The 11,592-nt window shown below is 42.1% G+C and overlaps 3 protein-coding genes across 3 annotated transcripts; 1 reads left to right on the top strand and 2 right to left on the bottom strand.

Annotated features, from left to right (window-relative positions):
* Positions 1 to 1,849: 1,849 nt before the first annotated feature.
* On the bottom strand, positions 1,850 to 3,697 carry SERLADRAFT_404633 (uncharacterized protein; the record flags this gene model as incomplete). The annotated part of the gene is made up of 5 exons (XM_007312308.1): positions 1,850 to 1,875; positions 1,910 to 2,008; positions 2,333 to 2,558; positions 2,724 to 3,134; positions 3,530 to 3,697. The coding sequence occupies 5 exons, from the start codon at positions 3,695 to 3,697 to the stop codon at positions 1,850 to 1,852; spliced, it is 930 nt and encodes a 309-aa protein (XP_007312370.1).
* A 1,815-nt stretch (positions 3,698 to 5,512) lies between these two features.
* Positions 5,513 to 6,521, top strand: SERLADRAFT_432046 (uncharacterized protein; the record flags this gene model as incomplete). Its single annotated transcript, XM_007312307.1, has 4 exons — positions 5,513 to 5,617; positions 5,674 to 5,835; positions 5,883 to 6,039; positions 6,349 to 6,521. The coding sequence occupies 4 exons, from the start codon at positions 5,513 to 5,515 to the stop codon at positions 6,519 to 6,521; spliced, it is 597 nt and encodes a 198-aa protein (XP_007312369.1).
* Positions 6,522 to 7,473: 952 nt separating this feature from the next.
* Positions 7,474 to 9,298, bottom strand: SERLADRAFT_454805 (uncharacterized protein; the record flags this gene model as incomplete). Its single annotated transcript, XM_007312306.1, has 6 exons — positions 7,474 to 7,858; positions 7,990 to 8,144; positions 8,197 to 8,292; positions 8,370 to 8,491; positions 8,567 to 9,155; positions 9,209 to 9,298. 5 exons carry the CDS (start codon positions 8,662 to 8,664, stop codon positions 7,733 to 7,735), a joined length of 597 nt encoding a protein of 198 aa, XP_007312368.1.
* Positions 9,299 to 11,592: the final 2,294 nt, after the last annotated feature.

Genomic DNA, 11,592 nt, shown 5'->3' with positions numbered 1-11,592 from the left:
GTAAGTAACTCTACAGCTGTCATGGAGTGTGTAAGGCGCAGCTTTGGGCCCAGTTTGGAAGATATTGCATTACAGCTCGTAGCAAGAGGGATACTATTCAACACTTTTTTACAAGTCAAAACACCTCCCGCTGCCGTACCGCCTGGTTGTGTCACTCTAGGATATTGTAAGGGAGGTTATAGACCAGATATCATTGATTACACCTGCTATGAGAATGTCCACAACAAGCTTCTGCTTGGTAGTTGTGGATGTGTTGCTTTGCTACAAAGTGGACTTGCATGGCATTTCACAATTGATGTCTTAGCCCCGGAAGCAGTCCTATCAGGACCCTCAAGCGATCCCAGGGAACCAAAGCAAGTTTTTCAGACTTCAGACAGCCGCTTTTTCATCAATGATTGTCTATCCCAGGATGAGCTGGATTTTATTTCAGGGATATATAATGTATACACAGGAAATGGCCCCCAGACATCGCAATCTTCATGGTGGCTGAAGAATTTAACTTTTATGGGTGGAGGTCTCAATCATGGCTTTTGGTTGTCCTCTGCCGAGAAATGGTTTTGTGTACACTTAGATCACATCACCAACAATACTGCTGATTTGCGTGCTGCAAAGACATGGACAAACAGTATAGTTATGAACAGGAGATCCACTAAATTCTTTGAGTGCAGTGACAAAATTGCCCGCAGAGTTGTCTTGTTGTAGTTTTAGATCCTACTTAGATATTTATGCCTACATTGTTGTATGCCAAATATGTGTTATAAAATTGTGTTTCTTGCTTGTTAATGTATTACTAGATCAAAGTTGCCCTTTGTATGAGCTGCACTGACACCACTACAGACTCTGGGGGCTTTTTCAATAGTGTGATGGATTTACTTGAAGATGCCAACAAAATTGAGGAGGTAAACAAGCTGTTGTCTTGGTGGAACAAGTAAGAAGTTGTTACAACCAAAAGTTTGTATACTCTGGCACACAACTCAGACAAAGCTATAAGGAAGTGAGGGGAGTGGTTACCCTGTAGATAGGACCAAGTTTGTTGTGGGTAAACAACAGGAGGACTCGCTGAGGAGTCTCCTGAATCTATTGGGTATTTATACTACTACAGGTTTTTTGTACATGTGTACTATACAGTTGATGGGGGCAGTGGCTGATGATCTCGTAGGGCGCAGCCCATGTGACCAGTTCCACTGTGTGAGATACTTTGTAGCTCAAAATAAAGCAAGGCAGCACAGCACAAGAAGGTGGAGTTTGAACAAAATGGAAAGTGCCGCATGGCACAGTGTGTAAAAACTACAGAAGAAAGTTAAAGAGGAGAATGAATTTTAAAGGTCCGAAAACTGTATATTGTAACAGAAGTTGCTGTACCCATGCTAAGGCTGATTTTGTGCTGACGCACACCAAAGAATAGAATAATTGTTCCTTCATCTTTGTATTCACAAAAAATGTCAGCAAGAGGTAGTGCGCTTGCTAAAATCTGGGAAAAAATGTGCCGCTCTCAAATGCTAAGCCAATGCCAGTGATTCAACCCCTGAGGCCTGAGGCTTAATTAAATACATAGTTTGCTGCAAGTGAAGGTTCCATTTTGTACTAGGTATATTCACTATTGGTTAATTGGAAACCATCAAGTACTATCCTGATGCTATAATATCTGTCAATGGAAAACATGATGTTTGTCAAAATGATATTGTATGTATAACAGCACATCTATGAGACTCTAGCCAGATAAGACATTATAACTTCACATAACACTTATAGAAAGCAACTTTGTCTCACATCATGATAGTTACTTTAACAAAATGAAGACTTGGGATGGCAATATTTATTGATTGCAGCCCACCAGCCTTTGGTAAAATTACCACTTCTTAACAGAATTATAGTCTTTTCACGAAGCAGCATTACATTACCAGCTTACCTGGACATATAAGCATTTCCAAGCGTTGTTCATATTGTAACCTGATGTAACTCCTATGTCCATGCCCATAAGTATCAACACTAACTAGCCATATATGCACTACAAGCCGCAAACAGACTTATAATGGCAATAAGCAAATATCAGTCTTACAGTGTTGCTGAAATGTGCCAGGTTAATCTAGCCATATAATACCATATAAAGTTGCTCATCAGGCTGACTCCCATTATATATACTACATATGTTTAATGTATTATAAGGTCTGACCATACCTTCATGAAATTACTCATGTGAAAGAGGTAGTATGGCCACAATTGCTACTTAACACAATACCAAGAACACAAAAAGAAAAGTGCCCACTCCTTGACCATGTGATAATGATGGCACTATTGCATCAGGAAAAATAACTCACGCGGTAGCACCCACCTAGAGCAAGACTCAATCCACCTTCAAATTCCTCGCGATTCTTGATCACCAAAGCCATGTTGAAATAGGTGGGTGAGGCCCCCTTCCTGCTTGTTTGTGAAACTATTGACCCGGGGCTGCAATGCAATTGTAAACATTGGCCCATTTTGGAAGTTTGCAAGTTTGGCGGCACCACAAATGCTACTTGTTTGTAGACATCAAAGTGGTCTATGGCAGAGGGTGTGAGCTGACAAGTGGGGAAGGTCATCCATAGATAGCTTGTGAGATTTGGGAGGAATTTCTTGGCCCCATGTAGGGCCTCCAGATTGTTCACGCTTATTCCAGGCAACAGGCAACGCTTAGCTATTACTCTACTGGTACGGTTTAGAGATTTGTAGGCCTCATCACTCACCCGTCCCACAGGTGTGCAGTTCAAACCCAATTCCTCTACTTCTGAATCTGTCATATCAGACTCTACCCCCACTGTCTTGAGACCTTCAGAGCCAAGGAGTGCAGAATTTGCAATTTGCCACAGGAGAAAAAAGCCTTGCAAGTTGATTGCATCTTGATGTTGCAACCAGATGGCCCTTGATTGATAGGCCTCCTTGGCATAGTCAATATACGGGCACTTGGGTAGCTCTGCATTGAACCCATTGGCTGCACCAAACAGTTTGATCAACTTGACATAGTGGAGCAATGTGTGTAACTTGGGTATGTTGAAGTCAGACCTTATATCAAGGTCCTTGAACACGTCCTTGCTTGCATAGAAGACCTCGAGGCATTCATTCAATTTGGTAAGTGTCTTTGTCATGTGAATTTGGAACTGAGCATAGTAAATAAAGTCCAATAATGAGGCAGCCACAGCCAGCACTCATGTTATGAACTGTATTCTCTATGGACTTTATTTCTTTTCTTGAGTAGCTACATACCGCTATTTACCAAACTATTCCCACATACAATTACTTATTATGGTACCACCCATCTCTGTTTGTTGAACACAAATGCCTACCCTCAAGTAGGGACTACATATATATGTCTGTATTGTAGTTACCATCTCCAATACAATTGTACGCTTCAACAGTGTAACTTGGTATTCATCAGTTAAAACTTCATCATCAAAATATGTCTCAAACCCGTTCACAAACAGGCTTATCAGAAACCACTTGTACATCCAGAAACTCAATGTTACCAGGCTTGCACATTCTAAGCGTAACACACTTGAGCATCAAAGCCACCTGCCAGTAAGCCCACAAAAACCCTCTCTGTCTCTTTGTGTTCACTTCCTGTCCATTGACTGATCCGCGAGATGCCTTTCTTGAAATGTTGTAATCTTGGATAGCTGGCCATTGCTTTCAATTGCAAATCCATCTCTTCCTCACCCATCATGCTTGAACATCATCAGACTAGGTGATATTGGAACGCCCCCTTGTGTAACTGATGAAGAATATCAGGGGTGAATCCCTTGAATATATTGGTATAGGGAAGTTTGCTCCAGGTCTGCATCCTTGCTTTTGTAGTTGGAGAGTCTGGTAACTTCTCACTGGGTCCCGCAATAATGAGCTAACCATATCTCCTTGTTTGTCATATGAAACAACACATTCAGGGCACCAACTTTCCTTGCAACAAGCGATCAAACACTGCTCAGGAAAATTGCCCACATATGCTGCCAGAATAGGATGGATGCGATGTATCAATCCATCTGCACAGATCATGTTCAATCTGTCCTTGCAAGCAGCCACAAGTGGCCTCAACATTATTGACATGCAGTGGTGGAACATCTGATAGCCAGCAGCAAGTGACCGTGTGTTCTCTTTGAAATAATCCAGCTTGGCCACAGGTAAGTAACCCAGCAGGACCATAGCCTATTTTAATGGCTCACGTCTCACATCTTTAGCAATGTCCCCAATTGCCAGGTAGACGGGCCACGCAGACTTGTCCCCTTGAAAGTCCTTCAACATTGTCTTATCCGACGCCAAGATTACTGGAGACACAACTCCTCTGTTGGGTATGATTGTTACGATACACAATTTTTGGACCTTTGAATTTCATTCTCCACTTTAACTTTATTTTGTAGTTTTCACACACTGTGCCATGTGGCACTTTCAATTTTGTTCAAACTCCACTTTCTCACGCTGCACTGTATTTTTTATTCTTAGCTACAAGTCTCTCACGCAGTGGAGCTGGTCACACAGGCTGCACCCTATGACATCATCAGCCACTGCCTTTATCAACTGTATAGCACACATGTACAAATAGTCTGTAGTAGTATAAATACCCCAATAGATCAAGGAGACTCCTCAGCAAGTCCTCCTGTTATTTACCCATAACAAACTTGGTCCTACCCTAAGGGAGATTACCCTCTCCTTCACTCACCCCTCTTTTCTTGTCTTCACTGTGCACCAGAGTATACAAACTTTGGTTGTTACAATGATGCTCTATTACCTGCTAAGTATTGTTCTCTAGACATTGTACCATATGACAACTTACTTGTTTCTCCCGCCACCAATCTGCTGTCCACATGTCATCAAATATATGCCCCTGAGCACTCTCATCTGTATATGCACACTTTGGAGCATACATCATTGAGTCCTTGAAGAGACGATTCCTATCAAGTCTTTGATGATCTCCACAGGGTCTCTCATCCACAATTCATACTCTTCTGACCTGATATGGCCATTATTGTCCTGTAGATCACCCATCACTAACACATTTTTGCAGGTCCATCCAGGACCACTTGGTAGACTATCTACTCGCTGCAAGAAAGACCAAGTATTATGAAACAATAAGCATGATCTATTTTTTGTCTAGCAGTAAATCACTGTTGGTTATCCAAATCCGATTGAAGAGACAGTGAAAACATACAATTGGCAGGTTCAAAAATGTGTTGGTATGTCCTTGTCCCAGATTTTTCATTAACCATTCTGCTAATTCCCACTTTTCTTGATCAGCAAATGGCTCCCATGGTTCTTTGCCTGCACTCTCTCAGCTTTTTCCCCCTCCCCAAACTTTGTCAGGCCCTGTCTGAAGATTTTCACAGGGCTTCAGACCAAGAAGAAACTGCATCCGTCAGCATTGGCCACAAGTGCCAACTGTTTGTGAGTCCGTCAGACAACAACACTGACAATGAAGCAGATACCCAGGCCACCAAGGCCCCCAGCATAGAGACTCCTTCACAGCCCAGCTGTAGTCAGGTTTGCAATTATGCACCAGACACCAAAAGAAGTCCTACAATTTACCATTGCAGTTTTCAGGTGCCTGGTTAGAGCCAGCTTAAACCTGGCTCTAACCCCGGACATCTTAAAATTGGTATGTGAATTATTCATGTGTTGTTGGATTGCTGACATTGCTCCATCAATACTCAGATCATAAAGAGGACATCACATGTCCAGATGGAACTCAAGACAAAAGTCCATGGTCGAGCTGGCACTTATTATGGATTCCGTGCAAGCTCATCTCCAAAGGTTATCGCACAGAATTGCCAACTGGCGATGGACATGAAGGAAAATGTATTGTTTGTTTACAAAGTGAGTTTATCTACCTATGGTTCAACATTTTACTGACTATTGAGCAGGATCTGAAGGCCCAAAAGGGCCTGTATAAGGCTGGAATAATTCAAATTATATTAGATGACATGTGGTTCGCCAACTGCAATGACAAGGGTGTGGCCTACCACAAGTATTCCAACCCTGTCTCATTGGAGATAGTGGCTTTGATTCTTACCACGGTGAGTGCTTATCATAATGTTGCAGTATATCCTAATGTATAACTACTGTTTTCTTCATGACCTTACAGATTTGAATGTGCTATAGATGAGTGGGCAACAGGAATTTGGGAAGAAGTTACTTTCACTGCCGCTGCTTATGGCAAATTTTATTATAGTCATTTGGTCTGTTTGAAAGAGTTCAGTAAACAAACAGCTGAGTATAATATGCTTGGGAGGATGCACCAAAGCTGGCATGATGCCGCACAGTAACACTTCCTTCTTTTTGCGACAGTCATTGGTTGCACTAACTTTGTTCACTTCAGCTTTCATGCAGGTGCCAAATCCATTGGACATCACAAGGGCCTGGCCTTGCAGGCATGTCATTTCAAAGCGGCATTACAAGAGTATCTGGCCAATAGTGCTATAGAGGAGGAGGGGGAAGAGGGTGATGTGGATGATGAAGAGGGCTTCACTGTCAGCAGGGAGGATGATCAGGTTCTGGAGTAGATAACATGCTGTGTTCTTTTGTGGTTGCTTGAATATATTTATGACCCCGCATTTGTACAATTCCAAATACCCGGTTACTGTGTATTAGGTTGGCTCTGAGGGCTGGTGGTACAACCAATATATAGAAACATGTAATGCTACTGCGCTACAGACTGGTAGCTCTATGTATTTCAGTGGGATTACATTGAGCACTGTAGTGATTTGTAGTGGTACTCTTTTGGGTAGGTATTACATTGTGCTACAAAAGGGGGGGGGGAAGTGTTGGAATTGTCAATGTCAAAGCCTGGGCCTTGTTAGACAACATTGTGCAACTGAGTGGTGATATCCAAGGGCTGGTAGCTCAGTTGGTTAGAGCACCGCCATACATAGGCAGGAGGTCCTGGGTTCAATCCCTGGCTGGTCCAATTTGCTTTTCTGTACTCTCTGAGTCCACTGTGGATTATTACAAAGAGAACTGTGTTACCTTGGCTACATGGACTACAGAGTGGTACATAGTGATGTCATTTTTTTCCTGATGTGTTCTTAGCAATGACCCTCATTCCACACACAAACCAAACAAATAGATATTTATTTCCATTATATCCACAAACAGCATTCAAAACAAGTCACCATCCAGTATATAAATACAAAGCATAGTTTAACAGATGCTTTCACAAAAGCCTTACCAGCAAAAACCTTTGCATCCTTATAAAATCACATGGGACTGAAATGATCTCTGTGTCCAGGAGGAGTTTGTTGGAGTGTACATTTTAGGTTTGCGATACAGAAGACATTCCAACCACACATGATTTATTCCTTCTCATATATAGCTTCTATTCTTGTTCATTCAATTCCCTCAGTTGGTGTATATGACTGAGGGTACATTTTACTTATTCTTTCCTCCTGTTATTGTTTAAACTAAAATTTTCATAATGTAGGCCTGATTATTCCTAGTTCGTACAGAATGTGAAGAAATTGGACTTTCCAGGGATATATTATATGACATAAAATTATCTGACCATGAAGGAAACACAGTCATCATGGTGGTGGATAGAGCTGGAGTCCACCAATGATGTAGGTACTAGAATGTTGGGGTTGGAGAGCAAAGATAGACCGGGAAGCTTCGAAGTAAAGGATATGTAAATTAAAAACAAACCGAAGTGATATACACATAATAAGTGAAAGATCGTCACGCTTTCAAGTGCAGCGACAGTGACATAACTATGTTCAGGCTATAGATAGCACCTCGAAAATGTGCTAGGAGGAAGCATAGAAGGCCAGTTCCCTTTGGAAATCGCACCTTCCCAATCCGTTGCGACAGAACGGTACAAGTCGAGTGAAGCACGTGCATTCTCCACCTTAAAGCGAAATAGGTGATAAGTTTTGATTATTTAGCAAGACGAACCCATGGCGCAAAGGCATCCGCGCGATACGTTGATTAGCCATTCTCTGAAGCAATGAAGAAGACAGAATGGTCAAGATTACTCACAGGATGTAGTTGCCCATCCTGGCAACGACGGCACATGAGGTGCCACATAAGAGTTTGCAGGCCTATTATCTGGTTGGGAGAACGAAGAGCGCTGCGAAAAGGCTGATAAAGAGCAACATCACGTGTTGTTACAGCAGGGTGAGGAATACCGAGAACTACGGCAAAAAAAATTAGATCGTGGTACTCTTAGGAACAATAGTCCTGTACCAGCAAGGTCGTTCCAAAGGCTATGACCAACCAGCACTTTGCCTTTGATGAGGTTCGCAACATGCTGCTGAACAATATCAAATCTACTCGCACATGCTGGTAGACCCAAGATACAGCAATTTGATCCATGTTGAGTGTCGTTGGCAAAGAATATATATAGCTTTATGACATACGAGGAAGAAGATGTACAGATTCAATACCAGTCGTCGAGGTACGATAATCGCTGACTGGCATCGTCGGGATAACATATACGTCGAGTTCAACATCACCTTTGTAGTTGACTATAGACACGCGCCTGAAAAAAGAGTACATGAGCCGGCTTGGCTTAAAATGAGAGGGCACAAAAGGAGAGTGGATTGATGTTACTGACGCTAACATTGCAGTGGTGCCACCGGGACCAACTCCAACATTTGTGCAGGAGAGGGCAAGGAACTGGTCACTATGAGGGATGGGATACTTCGCAGTCATTTACAAAACTGAGATACTGATTAAGGCGTGATCTAATGAGAGAGTAGCTTAAAAGGATTGCGGATTAAATAGTGGAAATGTGGTGAGCGGCTTGACAGGAAGATGAGTAAAAAAGCTCTAGCCCAAGTGTGCATGGCGGAAACCTAGCAGTTAATGCATAAGTCTCGAATGCTCATGGGGGATGGACGGAAAGGAACTGATATGCTGGTCTGGACATGTCAACGTAAAGCTTGCAGAGAAACTGCCCACGTAAGAAGGTCAATTTGGGAACGGTTGACATCCATCAAGGCTAGTACTTCGGCAGCACGATAAAGAGCGTAAAGGCGGCAATGTGAGTGAAACCTTGATCGGAACAATAACAACGCATTACCGTCGACCAAATTTCGAAAAGGTCATGGCCTTGAACTGTGCTGACGAGGAAAAAATTAATTTTGAGATGCTGTGGAAGAGTGTGGACGGTCTCAAGGAAATGTGATCTATAGAAATATATGCTAAAAGACGTGTCAATCAAAAGGTAGATCATTAAGATGAAAAATCTGCCAACCGCATACGATGATCCTCAAGGACGATGTGAGATATGAGCGGTATAGGGTCACATATGGAATTATGGCTCGTATCGGTCATATCATAGGCTACATCCTGTCAACCGTTGCTCAGGCTTTTCGGCCGGAAAACTCTTAAAGCCTACACACGTGATCAGACGCGTCGCGTAGTTCGTTTCGCACACCTGTGGCTCCCGCGCAACGCGTCTAATTAGTAGTTTAGTAGTCTACACAGCTAAACTGGCTCAACCTCTGCGGAAGGGAGAAAATGCGCCACCTCTATCAGAGGTCTACAGAGATATTTGTAATGCATAATTTGTTGACATGTGAGCATGCTACCTCACATCAGGAATTTCATGAAAGTATGGGCTTGTAATGTAGCACTAGTTCATGAAAAGATTATGCTTCTTTAAATAGGTGGTTTTCTGAATGTTGATGGATTAGAATCAAGGAAAACCCATTTGCTATATAGCCAAGCACATTTCTATGTCTTCTATGACAGCTATAGCTGCCGGAGATTTCCTATACTGGTTGCAAGAGCACGTGATTGGGTTGGTGTGATGAGCAGCGTGCAAGCAGTGTAGCTTACTAACAGTCAGCCGGTTTGGTTGCAACCAGATGGCAACCGCATTGTGTCCGCATCAATTTGCTCTCACCAATGATGATGTCCTTCAATCTGTCTGTACATAGTCAGCTTTGCCCATAACTGTATATCTGTACTGGCTTCAAGCTCTATCCTCAACAACTCTGTATCAACAACTCCTTGATAAAAATGCCAAAGGACAAGCAAAAGGTTCCCAATGTGTATCTCCACACAGAATCTATTGCTCTCGACAATCAAGATGATGGCCTCAAAGCTTGCCCTTCCTGCGGGGGACATTTCAAGCCTATGGGCCTCCCCAGACACAAAGCAACATGTATAAAGCGGATGGCAGATTTGGCGCAAGACCTTCAATTAGACAAGCAGCTTTGGAAAGAAAAAAAAGAAGGTAGGCAAATCAGTCTGACATGGAAACTGAGCACTCATTAACATTTCTGCTTAGCGAAAAAACTAGAGAAGCAATTTGCAGTGGGATCTTTGTCAAAACATGTATGGGAAAACACCAACACCAATGTTGATGTAGAAGATAACTATGGTAGGTATATATCAGTCTGGTGCTTGTCGGTTGTTACTATTTTATCTTTACAGGATCATCTTGTTTTCATGACGCACCCTCTGTCGGGCTGAACTTCATGGGGGAAAGTCTTCAAATAGATGATATCAAAACTGAGTACCACCCTACACGTGGCCGCACTGCAAAAGTGGACCATTTCTCTGATTTCAAATGTGGATTTTCTGGCAAAGCACGCATCAAAAACTCATGTCTGTGGCAGCTATTCAAATCCCGGGTTGACTTTGAATTTGCGGAGGTCGCTCTTGAAGCAGCATCAAATAAAGACCAGATAAATAGATTAGTCAAGGTCATTCACCAGAGTATACGAGAACCTGGCTCATTCACTCTGAAAGATCAATCTGACCTTTACAAGATATGGAAGATTGCTTCTCATGCCCTAACTCCGGTTTGTGATATTGTACACATTTATTGTGTATGAGAACTGACACCAAATAAGTCCAGTTTGAAAAGACTATAATCAATGTACCATATCAAGGCAAAGACCATTCTTTTGATGTTCATTTTTGTTCGCTGTGGGATTGGGCATTGGACTTATTACGGACCCGCACCTCTCAGAGCACTTTGTATTTGATGCCAAACGGCTTTTCAAATGTAATGGTGACAATTTTGTACAATTCATTGATAAACCATGGACAGCTGGGGATTTCTGGGATATTCAAGTACGTGATATTGAACTTATTTGCTATTGTATACAATGAATGTACATGTTGCAGTCAAGGCTTCCAGATGGCGGAAAGCCTCTATATTTTATTTTATATGCTGATAAAACAATTGTCTTCTTTTGGGACTGTAAAGGGCTATCCCATAATTACACGATGTGCAAAGTTGCCCACTGATATCCAAAATGGTACAGGTATTGGAGGTGGAAGAGTTGTAGGGTGGCTTCCGGTGGTATATATTATTCAATCCACACTATTATACAGAGCATAATGGTTATTCATTACAGGTGCCGGAAGATGAGGAACATAAGGGTAAAAAGAGTTTTGCTAACTTCAAGAATGTTGTATGGCATGAATTATTTTTAAAAGTTGTTGAATCTTTAGAACTTCACGCCAAGACTGGCTATTATTATCAGCGCACTGAGGGTGATGTTCTTTATCTTTTCCCTATTATTTTGATACTTTCTGCTGACTACGAGGAACAGTAAGTAAATTCCTTGTATCCATCAACTAGTTATTTATCCTTCATAGATGTGCAATGCCTTCATCACA

Source organism: Serpula lacrymans (assembly GCF_000218685.1).
Source record: "Serpula lacrymans var. lacrymans S7.9 unplaced genomic scaffold SERLAscaffold_1, whole genome shotgun sequence".
Classification (NCBI taxonomy): domain Eukaryota; kingdom Fungi; phylum Basidiomycota; class Agaricomycetes; order Boletales; family Serpulaceae; genus Serpula; species Serpula lacrymans.
Note: the sequence above shows the minus strand (reverse complement) of the source record. Positions and strands in the feature narration are given on the sequence as shown.